Here is a 13387-nt window from a genome sequence, read left to right as displayed (position 1 = left end):
GAAACCCCTGACGCCGCATACCCGTACCAAGTACGGTACGTGTCGTCCGCGTCCCTCACCCCGGGGCCCGGGCCACCCGGACAAGCAGCAGCAGCAGGTCACCGGCCCGCGGCCGCATCGCCCGGGGAGCCGGGCCCAGTGCGCGGAGCGGTGGACGGGGCTGCCCGCACCAGCCTGCAGGGGCAGGGGGGCTGGGCTCTGCGTGCACGTGACCCCTGCACGTGACCTTAGGGGGAGTCCCGGGGGCTCCTTGCCCCGAGGAGGACAAGTGCCTGGGCCCCTCACCTGGCCTTGCAGATAAACACACGTGTCTTACTTCTCGACCTTTCTGGTACCCCCTCCTCAGCGAGGGGGAGATGGTTCTTAAAAGTCCGTCAGGGGAACCATTTTGCTATCGGTGTCAAGAATATATTCGTAACTTCAGCACCGCTCAGAACCGTGCAGTCTGACAAGAAACCGCGGGGGGAAAATCCCAAAATGGCACGGGGACACGCGGAGCGGGGGAGCCTGCGTCCGCCCACGGCCCCGCCCGGCCCTCCCGCACCCCGAGCCTCTCCTCACGGAGGCGGCGGGTGGCAACGGTGAGGAAGTAAAAACCGTCTGGAAAGAGAAAAGCACCCCGAAAGCAACAGGGTCTCCCATTTGCAAAAACGCCGCCCCCGGCCGTTTTCCTACAGCACTTACGGTAAACCTGCTGGGAGCGAGAGAGCAAAGCCAGAGGCGCTTCTTTAGGAGGATGCTCCCCGGGGCTCGAGCCTGTCCCCGCTCCGTCCCTCCCACCACTGCCGAGGCCAGAGGGCGTCGCGGGGGCTCGGCCCCGACCCCCGGCCTCCCTCCAGGGCCTGCGGGGCCTCCCAGGCCGATGACCAAGCAGGCGGCTTCTCCGCCCTTCTCTCCCCGCCACTCATCGGAGCGGACGATTCCGCTTCAGCCAGACTCTACAGACCAATTCTCTGTCCCACATCCTGGTCACACAGGTCACTGGGTTCCAGTGGAAGAGCCCAGACCCTGCAGCGCCTGAAAGCCTGAGGCGAAGCCCCAGGGCGCGCGGTGGCTCCCCGCGAGCTGACTGGGCCCTGGCGGCGGGCACCGCGCTCACCGACGCGCCCTGGGAGAGCCACACCCGGGTCCGTCGGGCGCTCTCCAAGCTTGTTCGGCCTAAGGCTTCCCCTCTGACCTCCGCCCGAGCCCCGCGGACGCGCCACCACCCCCTCCCGAGTCCAGCCCGGGGTCTCAGACGTGTGAGGCCAGGTGCGGTCACCGCCCAGGGCACCCGACCCCTCAGAGCTGGTGCAGGGCGTGCGGGACAGAGGCGCCCGCGGGGGACACAGCCCTCGGGGCTGAGCTGCGCTAGAGGTTGAGGGAGAAGAGCCTGGCGCAGAGGTGCGTGCGGCCCAGTGTCGGGAAGACCCCCCACCCCAAAGCGTTCTGGGTCAGTCAAGGGGTNCCGTGGCACCCGTCTCCGTGCCGGGTCTGATGGACACAACCGACCGGGCAACTCGGCGAGACGGGCCGGGAGGCACGGCTGCCCCGAACAAAAGCGGAAGCGCATACATGGCGACAACAGGCTGGACTGGCACCGGAAGCTGGCGCGGGGCTTGGGGGGTTGGATGCATTAAGACGAGACATCACGTTTCAGCGGAGGGCCGTCGTGCGAGGACCCAGGGCCGCCCCTGGCCTCCCACCGCGGCCCTGCCGCTTGCGTCGGACGCTCCCGTGTTCCTGACCTGGCCTTGGTCACACAGGAGTTTCTACTGAGACGAAAGATGCGGAGCACCGTCTGTGGCGCGTCCACGAACGACGGAAGGCGCCGCCACGCGCCCGCTGTCCCAACCCCAGCCCAGGCGACAGCGGGCATGCACGAGGGTCATCAGTAGGAGAAAGCCGGTGCCAGGCCCCGTCGCCGGTGCAGCGGGATTCTCGGCAGACCCCGAGCCCCTCCACGCTGTCCCCGCCCTGGCGGCTGCCCACCGTGGGGGTGACCGCTGGACGCAGTATGCGCTGCGGTAAGGCTGTGGCCGAGGGGACTCTGCGGGGCTAGAGAGGAAGGCTGCCCTGAGCCCCTGAGGCGGCCGCTGCTGCTCACAGGCACCCCGCGGAGAGGGAAGGCCCCGGGCTTCCTGTGCCGTCTGCATCACGGCCTGTCCCCCCAGTTTGCTTCTGTCCCACAATGGACACGCACATGCCCCTGGATCTGGACCCCAGCCCCAGCTGGAGGGGACAGTGCGGTCCCTCGTTTCCTCAGCAACCTAGGCCACCAGCGGGCCCAACGCCCACAGCCTGACACCAAGTCCCCTGGAAACAGAGGCCCTGGAGGCCACTGGTGCTGACGGAGACGCTGCAGGGGAGACGTGCGCCAGGCTCCCAGACACTGCAGGGGAGAGGGGGGCGAGGGGTCCCGTTAAGTGGAAAAAGAAAACTGGGATGGAACGAAGTTTGAGGAAGTGAGCCAATCTCCCGGGTTCTAGTTCCTGGGGGTCCCCAGGTTGGCTCGGACGCAGGCCGGCCCTCCCCTACTTTCTGGGTAGGAGGCCATCCGGTAGGCCATGCTGGTGCCCTTGGCCCCCAGCCCCTGGGGCAATGACGGAGGCTAGTTCACGCCTGTGGAAAGCAGACGGGGCCCAGGCTCCCGGCGCGGACTGACCTCGTCGTAGCGGTACATGAGCTTCAGCCCGCGACAGGACTTCTGCTTCTCCACGTGGCGCAGGGCGCACTCCAGGCAGAACACCACGTTCTCGTTCTCCTGCACAACCTGCGGGAACAGCGCGGGCACTCCTGAGGTGCAGAAGCCATTGGGGGGGGTGGGGGGGGCAGGGACAGCCTGGGATCATCTCAGCGAGGCCTGACCCTGACCTATCACCCAGGGTAAGGGGTGCCTGGAACCTGACAATGAGGAAAAACCAAAACCGACCACCCAGAGCAGCACCTCCAACCAAGTGAACAAGCCGCCGTCTCTGAACTGCGTGGGCAGGGGTTCAAGTCCCCCTCTCCCCTCTGCTGCCCTGTCCTATGTGGGGTTCTTGCCACTGGCTGGCTGGAGGACACCGGAGGAGACCGTGGTGCCAGCTAACGGGCTCCTGGCACCTCGCGCACACACCGCACGGGCAGGTGCGGCAGGGGGATCAGGAATGCGCCCCAAACACCTCAGTGGCTCGATCGGCTCCCCACCTGCAATCCCCTGGGGGATCCAGTGCCTCTGCCCACACCTGCCCCGAAACTCCACCCGCCAGCTCGGGGTGATGTGCAAGCCTGGCACGCCCACCCCCCCCAGCCCGCTAGAGCGAAATCTGGCAGCAGGAAGGGCACCCCACGGCCCGTGCAGGCAGCACAGGGTGGGGCCTGACCCACCACAGCCACGAAGGGACAGCTGGTTTGCATGGGGGCTGTCCCCCCTCCTCCCAACCTCTAGTCCGGGTCTCATTTAGTGTGAAATTAGGGAAAATGCTGCCTTAACAAAGAAGATGCAAGAGATTCACAGGCCTTTTCACAAAGATGGAGGGAAACACATAGTGATATGGCAGCCACAGGAGGAAGGAAGCGACACTTAGGGAAATAAACCCATCGCCTTTTAAGCCACTCGGGCTAAGGACAGAAATAGACAAAACCAGGAAACCGTAAACAAAAATACAATCTTATTAAGCAATCCAAGCAATGAAAACTGTTAATCAAAATGAAACGTCAGTTTTTACCTATCAATTCAGGATGATACAAGCTTTCATATCTAAGTAACTTTTTTTATTAAGTGTTTTATTTGAGAGAGAGGAAGCGTGAGCAGGGGAGGGGCAGAGAGAGGAGAAAGAAGAGACAGAATCCCAAGCAGGCTCTTCACGGTCAGCAGAGAGCCCTACTCGGGGCTTGAACTCAGAAACTGTGAGATCACGACCTGAGCCTAAATCGAGAATCAGCTGCTTAACCGGCTGAGCTCCCCAGGCGCCCCAATATAGACTTTCTTAAAACCACACTCAGGCTGATAGGAAACGCCTGCTGACACCCTGAAAACAAACCCACAGAACAGGCCAGTGCCCCGCACAGAGGTCGTGACCGGGCTGTTCGTGGTCGTGGGAAGTGATGGGACACTTTCCCATAGGAGTAACTCCATTCTAACACGACAGGGACGTGCACAGGACTACGTTGCTTTTACGAGCCACGCTCACAAAACAGCTTCAAGATCTGGGGAAATGCTTCTGATTTGCTTTCTCTAAGACAGCGTTGCCCTTGATTTTCCCTCCTCAGAAGCGCCTTGGAAAAGAGAGGCTAAGGCAGAAGCACACACAAAGCTTCCTCGACGTATACATCCCGATGAAGCCACTGAGCGCTCAAACTCTCCTAAAGCTGAAACTGCGCATTAGGCAGCTAACGTCCCCAACAGCGTGGCTCGGCCTGGGCCACCTGACGCGTGCTCCCACGCAGTCTACGGGGCCCAGTCACACAGCACAAAGCCCGTGCGACAACGCAGTGCTGACTGCCTCGTGGAACTTCCCGAACGCGCTGCTGAACGTGAAGACAGAATGGCTGTACGGGACGGGGCGGTGGTGCCTTGTGACCGCAGGGCTGGTGGGGAGCCGCGGTCCCCGCCGCCCCGTGTCACACAGGACCCCACAGCGCATCGCTGGGGGGAGAGGGCGCGGCTCAAAAGTAAACATTCAAGTACAGTCTCCACTAAATGCACACCAGTTTGAGAGCATCGCAAAGCGGACACGTCCTAAGTTGGGAAGCGTCTGCGTGGACGTGTGTGGCGGCTGTGGCCTCCACTATGTGGCCCCCTCGCTGCACCCCCATCACGTGAAGTCCTAACGCCCTGTACTTCAGAATGGGGCCATACCGGGAGGCGGGACCTAGAGAGAGGCAACTGGGATGAAATGAGGTCACCGGGTGGGCCTAGTCTGAGTATGACTAGTGTCCTTACAAGAAGGGGTTAAGACCTAGACCCCCACCCCGGGTGGGGGGGTCACACATGAGGACACAGGGGGAGAGTGGCCTTGGAGGAAGCCTGCGCTGCTGACTCCCGGACCCCAGGTTCTCAGCCTCCAGGGCTGGGAAGGGAGAGACGGGTCGTCTGAGGCCCCCGCGGGGGGTGCTGGCTGCAGCACCCGACTACTGCGGTTCTCCTCTCAGAAGGGGGGACGCCCCCCTCATGCAGGGCACCTGTCCAGGGACAGGGACACAGGGAGAGGTGGCATCCCAAGCGGCATAAGGCCAGGAGGTGGGCGGGTGTGTGCTGGCTGCTCGGCGCCCCTGCGACCGCGTGCGGGACATCGGTGCCCTCGCGGGTGTGAGGAGCCGCCTCTCTCAGCTCCTCTTACTGGAGGCCGGGACCGCCGGGCAGAGGCGCACGGAGTCCCAGCGGCCGCCCCGACGGGAGGCCGGGGCCACACCAGCCCGGTGGCCGTTCCGCCCGGGTGCCTGAGCCCCACGCCCGCGGGGAGACAGGGCAGCATGAGCGCAGCCGCACCCAGGGCTGGGCAGGGACGCTGTGGGAGCCAACGGGGACAAAGCAGGTCGGGTGACCCCAGAAGCAGCAACTCCCGCCGGAGACCAGAAGGCTGCAAACAGGGCTGCTCCGCGGAGGAGAAATGTCAGTTCTGAGCAGACAGATCCGACTCCTCAGGACAGATGGACAGACGGGGCCCAGGCCTCCCGGGGGCATCCGTGGGGAAGGACGGGCTGAAGTGCAGGGCAGAGGAGAGGGGGGCACAGGGTGGGGGTGAAGACTCCCCGGCTCACCATGGACAGGTAGCACAGGTGCTGGCAGACCTGACACCTCCTCTCCGACGTCTCCAACTGCAGCCACTTTCGAGGCTTTTTCTTGCCATCCGCCATGGCGCCATTGCCGTCGTGGCTGCCGTAGCGGGCGGACGAGTGGAGGCCGGCCTCGAACAGCTGCCGCCGCTGCCGCAGCTCCGTGTCCCTGTGAGAGCAGAGCGGGGCGGGCGTCAGGGCGCCGTGGGGGCCGCGCCAGCCTCCACCTCCACCCGGCTGGGCAAGGTGGACACGGTCGCAGGGGGAGCTGCGAACGAGAGCCGAGCCTCGATTTCGGCCCCGACCCACTTGCACCCTCGGGGCTGCTCTGAGCGCTGAGGACGGGAGGGGGGGGAGGCCCTTGGACTCGGTGGGACCCGCTGCACCCCCGCCACAAGCGCCAACCTGGACATGGGGTGGCCGGGCTGGGCCTGGTGGCTGTGGGTCATGGCTCAGGGACCACGTGCCGCCAGCACACGGGGGTCCAGCCCCGCCCCCATCCTTCCCACAGGCGGCTGACCCCCTGCAAGTGCCCATCGACACTTACTAACCCTGAACACTGGGCATCGAGAGAAGAATAAGAAAAGCCACCAATGTCTCCACCACCTCGCTGAGCACCCGGCGGGCCCTGTGGTTCTTCTGAGAGGCAGCCAGTGCCCCACGGGTCCCCTCACCCCAGGGCACAGGAACCCCCCTCCCCCGCTGGGCCCAGAGCCCCGCCTCCGTGTTACCTGAGCTCATCCAGAAGGGCGGAGATGGTGCTGAGCGTGGGGCCGTTCTCCTTCTTCGCCTCCGCCTGTGCAATCTGGTAGAGTAACTTCTCCATGGAGAACGGCTTGGCTATGTGGCGCCGCTTCATTTCCTGTGAGAGGCGGTCAAGGACTTTAGGGCGGGTCTTCCTCAATGGGCCACTACCCGGGGCTCCCCCTCGTTGGAAAGGTGGGGGGCTAGCTGCATTCTCATATTCTGAATTCCATTTGGATTCAATGCGATTGCGAATCCAAGGCCCGTCCCTGACCTCCAGAACAGTGCCAGGCGGCCGGAAAAGGCATCACAGGGGGCCACCAGCCACAGGGCAGCTGTCACAGCTTTAAAATGGGTGCAGGGTCAACTGGTGACTCAGATGATTAAGCCTCCGACTTCAGCTCAGGTCATGATCCCATGGTTTGTGGGTTCAAGCCCTGCGTCAGGCTCCACACCGTCAGTGCAGAGCCTGCTTGGGATCTCTCCCCTTCTCTCTGCTCCTCCCCCACTCGCACTTTCTCTCTCAAAATAAACTTTAAAAAGAGAGGCGGGGTGCAAATTTTCATTTTAAGCCTTACCTTATACTCTTTCCGGACTATATTCCCAACACGGTGTGTGTCAGTAACAGAATTCAAAATCTTTTGTGATATAAACTTCCCTTTTAGAAAACCCCCCCAAATGCCTCTTAAAGGTTTCAAAACGCAGATTCTGAAACTCAGCGTTACCTAACGTCAGACCCATGTGCACCCACACACGCGGCGCGCACGCCCACACACGCACACGCCCAGACTTACCTTGGCCGTCTCGAAGCCCATACTCGTCCACTGGGTGGTAGCAAAGTGCACGGTCTCAGAGACGCTGTAGCCGCAGCACACTTTGGACACAAAGGACCCCGGGAAGCAGACGACAAACTGGCCGCTCTGCTGCACGGTCCTGTGCACCTTGATCCCCTCCCTGCACAGCACCTCCGGGGAGATCTGGGGAGACAGGCCGGGCTCGGGCGAGTTCATGGCTGCTGCCCCCAAACACCCCACCCCCCGCTCAAGAGTCCCTCTTCTGTGACGGCCCGACAGGCCCTCCCCCAGCAAGTGTATGGCCATGCACCCTGCTGGCCAGGAGTTGGGGGGGGGAGGGTTAGTATTACAGATCGGCTCCTTTTAGAAGACAAAGGCACAAGGGGCGCCTGGGTGGCTCAGTTGGTTAAGCGTCAGACCTCAGGTCAGGTCGTGATCTCACGGTTTCTGAGTTCAGGCCCCACACTGTGTTCTACGCTGACAGCTCAGAGCCTGAAACCTGCTTCGGATTCTGTGTCTCCCACTCTTTCCGCCCCTCCCCTGCTCACACACACTCTCTCTCTCTCTCTCTCTTTCAAAAACAAACATTAAAAAAAACACAGACACACAATTCCTAAAAGAACAACAAAGATCTGCACGGATACCGGCCTAACATGGACAGCACCCTCACGCTGGCACACAGCAGCTATGAGGACACAGCCCCGTCCCCATGCACCGCTGCCAGCTTGGAACAGGGTAAACTGACACCACCAGGGGGAGCTGCTGGGCAGCCTCTGGAGCCAGGCGGGCCCAGAGGTGCAGGCTGGGGGCTGCGGCTCCCCTTTCTCTGGGCCGAACAGGGATGGAAAACCCAGGCTGAGGGTGGGGGGGAGACACAGGCCAGAGAGGACCTGAGCTCAGGCGTCAGGATGCAGCTCAAGGCTAGAGACTCCCAGGAGCTCGACAGGCCCAGGACTTCCTGAAGTCGGGGTCAGAAGCCTTTGCACTGCTTCCTGTGACCTGAGGATCCCGGAGCAGCAGCCCAGTCCCCCGAGTGCCCAGCAGGCCAGGGCAGCAGGCACGACAAAACCACTAGACCGCTGTGGGGAGCCCCGGCCCCGCCTCCTAGAACTCAGGGTCTCCACTTACAAAACAAGCAGGCCCTGAACAGACTCCAAGGCCGCATGTGCCTCGTCAGCCAGAGCCCCCTGCCCCCTGAGGACAGCACTGCTTTAGTTTTTGTAAAAGAGAACAGGTTGACTTGGACGGATCCCCGGAGGGTTCATTATTTTCAATGTCCTCTTTGCCTCGGGGGGAGTAGAGGGGGCCAGCTGGGAAAGGGACTTGATGCAACGGCTCTGGCTTGGGTCAGGGCCCCGAGTGCCCGCTCCCCGCATGCGCCCGCGGCCCCGGGCGGGGCAGGCACCTACCATGACGTTGCTCTCCAGCATCTGCAGCCCTGGGGTACCGTTGGCCTGCAGCAGGGTGTGGACCACATCTTCCAGCTTGTTCTCCTCCTCAGCAGGAATGCAATACCTGGGAGGTGTGGGGACACGGGCGGGATGCGGCCGTTGACACGGGGTCTCCACCCAGGAAGCGCTCGCTGGGCCCTCCATGCAACCCTCCCTCCCTCCGAGAGGTGAACTAACATGGTCGCTGCCTGGGGGAGGGTGCCCCCCCCGGGACCAGGGATTTGCACCCCGCTTCCCAGGGCAACCCCCAGGCCTCCGCCGCACGCAGAACGCAGGCACGGCGGGCGCACACACTCCTGACACGCAGCTGACCTACGCACGAGCCGAAGAGCCTTCGAACCCAAACCAGGTATCCCAAAGCCCCTAGAAATCAGATCCAGACACACGTGCAGACTCGACCAGCCTCCGTTAAGCCCTAAACCTGCAGAGGACGCAACAGGACGATGGCGCTGGTCCCCCAGGCAGCTGAGGGGACCCCTGCATTCTCCAAATACACACAAAGTTGGGAGAGAAGTCCGGCCTGTGCACTGGCCACCCTGCGGCCCAGGCCACAAGGACAGCACAGCGGCTCTGAAATCCTGGGACGGGGAGCAGGCAAACTCAGGGGACACAGGAACACGGGTCCAGAGGGAGCCGCGTGCCAGGAGGCAGCCCAGCTGAGGGCACAGGGGAGCCAGCACCATGAGAGGCACGTTGGGCAAGCTGCACAGCAGAGGGGCCGGGCCACAGGGCAGGGGACAGTGCAGACCCTTCTGGCCGGAGCTAAGGAGCCCTAGGGATGCGGAGTGGGAGAAAAGGCTGACAATGTAGACAGAACTTAACCAACAGAAGAGTCTGGAACCTCACTGCGTCACAGGGAGGCGAGGAGTTATCACCAGTGTCCCAAGGGGGCCCACCAGGGACACGCTCCGGGGGAGGGTCTGACCAGGCCGCACGCCAACGACACCACTGACCTCCCATCAGGGGAGTCCGTCGGGCAGCTCACATCCTGCCCCCCATACGACCATCCAAATGTCCAGCTGCACACAGGCCCACTGGCTGGCCGGGATCACAACTGCCATCTGTGAGCAAACCCTACCCTTCGAGGCCAAATCCAGCTTTCACTCACCGACGACAGGGAGGGCCGATCGGCACCGTCACGTTCTCTACGAGTGCGTATTTCAACACCCATGCGCTCTGCTCTTGATCTCGGACTGAAATCCAGGGGGTCTAAGCCAAGCCGCGTGTTTTAAGAAAAACCACACACTACAGGGTCCTCTGATCACATCCTAGCATCCTCTTTAATCCCCCACCAGCGGGGTTCCAGGGGTCAGGCTTCCAAAGGCCCACGGTCACAGTATCTCACTGCCCCTCACCCCTGCGTGCAGGGCGGGCCCCTCTGCACCCCAAGCCAGGCACGGCTGTGGCAAGCTCATCCGTGGGGAACAGCCCTCCAGACAAGCAGGCCGCACTCCTGAACGCCACGCCCTGTCCCAGGACACCAGCCCCCTCGCCTCCATGGCCCAGCAGCCTCTCCATCTCCCCACAGGATGCAGAGCACCCCTTCCTCTGCGGGGAAGCCCGCATGGGGGGGCCCACAGTCCCACCAGGCTTCGGCACTAAGCGCACTTGTGGGAAGGTGGCCTGAGAGCAGCGAGCCCTGATGGCGAGGCCGTGGCAGAGACAGGCCCTGCAGAACAGAGAACGCTAGTATTTTAATAAAGAATGCCTTATCACCCCTCAGGATACCCCCTCAGTTAGTGTGGGATGCGTGTGCTGCCCGTAACTCGGCAGGTGCCAGGACAGCCTGATTACGTGCAGTACGTTCCCATCTGCCACTGTCACGAGGGCCCCGAGGACCAGCCGTGGGCGCAGCCAGGCCAACAGGGCGGCAGGTCACAGGCGGGCACCCAGGTAGGAGAAACCGGGCCTCTCCCACAGCAGGGACCCGCGGCCATGACACCTATACTCTGTGGCAGCGACGGATGGGACACCCCTGGCTGTAGAGATGCCAAAAGTAACCCCACACGAGGCCAGAGAGAGGACGGTCCGCACTGGGTGCGGGGAAGGCTGGGGATACCGGTCAACCTTCTGTGACACCCGTCACCCCTACTATGACATAAAGTCCTAGAAAACACCACCACCAAGTAACGTCCTAGAAGAAAAGACCAGGGTAAGCAGGCAGCTGACAGAAGGAACGGAAACAGCCAATAAGCATATGAAACGACGCAAAACCCTGCTCACCACTCAAGCAAATCGAACCTTCTTCTAAACCTTCCCACCAGCTCAAGCGCTTCCAAGGGAGGAAGAAATCCTGTGGCTGAACTGGGAGCGAGGGACCAAGCCACACAGGCAAGCTCCCGAGGGCGGTGGGCCGCCGGGGAGAGATGGAAGTTTCCAGAAGCCCCTCCCCCGGGCCCCAGGACAGGCGTACTCACCAAATGCAGTCAGCACCAGTGTGTAAGTAGTCGATGTAGGGAAGGTGGTTTTGGTCTCGAGACCAGCATGAGGTAGAAAAGACCATGCCAATGTTTAGCCAGGGAATTGTCACTCCTGCCAACGGGGAGAGGAATGTGTTACGAGGGGTGGTGACCAGAGACCCCTGCCTCCTCCCCCAGCGGAGAGAAAAAGGAACGGGATTCAAAATCAGACAACACCGGTGAGAAGGTGCTTGGCCCTTCCTCTGTGCTACACAGAAAGGAAGCCAGCAAGGTAGATGCGGTTACAAAAGGTTTAAAAAAAAAAAAAAAAATCTTAATCTGTGAGTTTAGTCAGGAAGCTCAAAGATGCCCTAAGCGGCACACGACCACTGTCCTGAGGTAACCACCAAGCCACATGTCGTGGCCTCCTGCGCGTGCCGGGGCGGGAGGCTCAAACCCCACCATCTGGTGAGGCCTCGAGGAATCACTGCCGCCCCCCCGCCCCCGCGCCCCGAGTGTGTGGAGGGGCCCAGCCTTCAATGACCACGGCCCCCAGGACACCTGGCTGTCCCTGCCATCTGCAAACCGTCACTTCTGAGCCTACAACAGCCCTAAGGAGTCAGGACATCGGGGTTGAAAACACCGATTTCAAGATGAAAATGTGGTCACTACGTGTCTGCCCCACTTCTAGATTCTACCATCTGGTTCACTCGTCCACATTTCACTGACGTCGACGATGGATTCCTCTCTATTCTAAAGAGCTAAGCGTTCAATATACGTGATCTCCCCCGTAAGCCTCCTGTCCCCTTCTGGTCGTGTGGGCTGTAGCCCGAGGCAGGGGCCTTGGTACCCCGAGGACGGCGGCCGCGTCAGGCTTACCAGGCACAGCACCGAGGTGACGCAGGATGGACCCTGTGTTATTGGGGAGGACGGTGAGGTTCCATCCATGCCTGCGGAGGAGGGCGGAGGGGCGTCACAGACCGGCGGAGAGGGACACCGCCGAGTCCCCCCAGCGCGGGCCAGAGTGCCCGTTACCTTGAAAACGGTTCTGATTTCCCCACCGGGAATCCACTGCCGTGCGTGTTGGTGTCCACCTTGCCACAGTGCACGGCCACGTGGCAGTCCTTCTCCTCCACCAGCCTCCAGTACTCTTGCTGCGGGGAGGAGAGGCCGGGTCAGCACCTCCGCCGGCCCGGGCCGCGGAGCACGGGGCAGCCCAGGGCGCCTCGGACGGGGCACAGGGCGAGGCGGCGGGAGCACGCACGTTCCCCACAGAACCGCCGACGGGCGCCCAGATAGTCACCACGTCCCGCTAAACGTGGCCGCGTCCAGAGCCCAGCAGGACGCAAAGAACCCACACAGCAGAGGACTCAGCCTCTCCAGGGAAGGCTGTGTGGACACACGGGCGAGCCCTGAAGACCTGAGGCTGAATGCACCGAGCGGCAGGACACGTGCTGTGTGACTCCACCTACACGGACACACTCAGCACCACGGTCAAGGTCAAAGAGAAAAACCAGAGCGCCGGCCGCTGGGGCGGGGAGTCCGCGTACAGCGGGAACAGTTTCAGTCTGGGAGGGTGAAAGTCCGGACACCGGTGGTTGTGACGGGCACCTAACAACGTGAAGGCACTGAATAGCCGCTGAGCCACCTGCACGCGGAGAAAGGGCTGAGGAGGTTAAGTCACGTTACGTGTATTTTTACACGACTTTAAGAATCATTTATATGGACGGCTCCGTCTAGCATCCGACTCTTGATTTCTGCTCAGGTCATGATTTCAGTTTGTGAGTTCAAGCCCCACACCGGGCTCTGGGCTGACAGCACAAAGCCGGCTTGGCGTCTTCTCTCTCTGCTTCTCCCCACCTCATGTTTTCTCTCTCTCTCTCTCAAATAAACTTAAAAAAACTTTTTATTTATATGAAAACCTGGGGGGAAAGCAAGGAGATGAAGGGGGCTGAAGGCGTCCGCCCATCATCCTCACACGGTAACGAGCACAGCCTCCAGGTCCCGCATCCGGACACACGCACACCGTCCTCACCTCCCATCTCCGCGCTCCTGACTCCTCAGCCCTGGCTGCACATCAGAATCCCCAGGAGGGAAGACCACTTCCACGCTGGCCGTGAACCAGGCCAATTAAATGAGACTGGGCGCTGGGGCTGTGACACCACTGGTTCTAGAAGACTCCCAGGGGACCGAAGGGAGTCCTGCCCACAGCCAGGGGCGGGCCGGGGGGGGCGGGGGGGAGGAACAGATTCTGCTAACA

General features: G+C 61.9%; 1 protein-coding gene across 1 annotated transcript in view; it reads right to left on the bottom strand.

The window, feature by feature from the left end:
- The window catches only part of JARID2 (jumonji and AT-rich interaction domain containing 2), a 273790-nt gene that overhangs the window by 2223 nt on the left and 258180 nt on the right, over positions 1–13387 (bottom strand). Inside the window, 8 exon segments of the mRNA XM_077770125.1 lie at positions 2645–2752; positions 5725–5908; positions 6471–6601; positions 7278–7460; positions 8687–8792; positions 11146–11260; positions 12007–12077; positions 12163–12281. Of these exon segments, the coding sequence (XP_077626251.1) occupies positions 2645–2752; positions 5725–5908; positions 6471–6601; positions 7278–7460; positions 8687–8792; positions 11146–11260; positions 12007–12077; positions 12163–12281 (1017 nt within the window).

The sequence above is a fragment of the Crocuta crocuta genome, unplaced genomic scaffold (assembly GCF_008692635.1).
Source record: "Crocuta crocuta isolate KB4526 unplaced genomic scaffold, BGI_CrCroc_1.0 scaffold24, whole genome shotgun sequence".
In the NCBI taxonomy this organism is placed as follows: Eukaryota; Metazoa; Chordata; class Mammalia; order Carnivora; family Hyaenidae; genus Crocuta; species Crocuta crocuta.
Note: the sequence above shows the minus strand (reverse complement) of the source record. Positions and strands in the feature narration are given on the sequence as shown.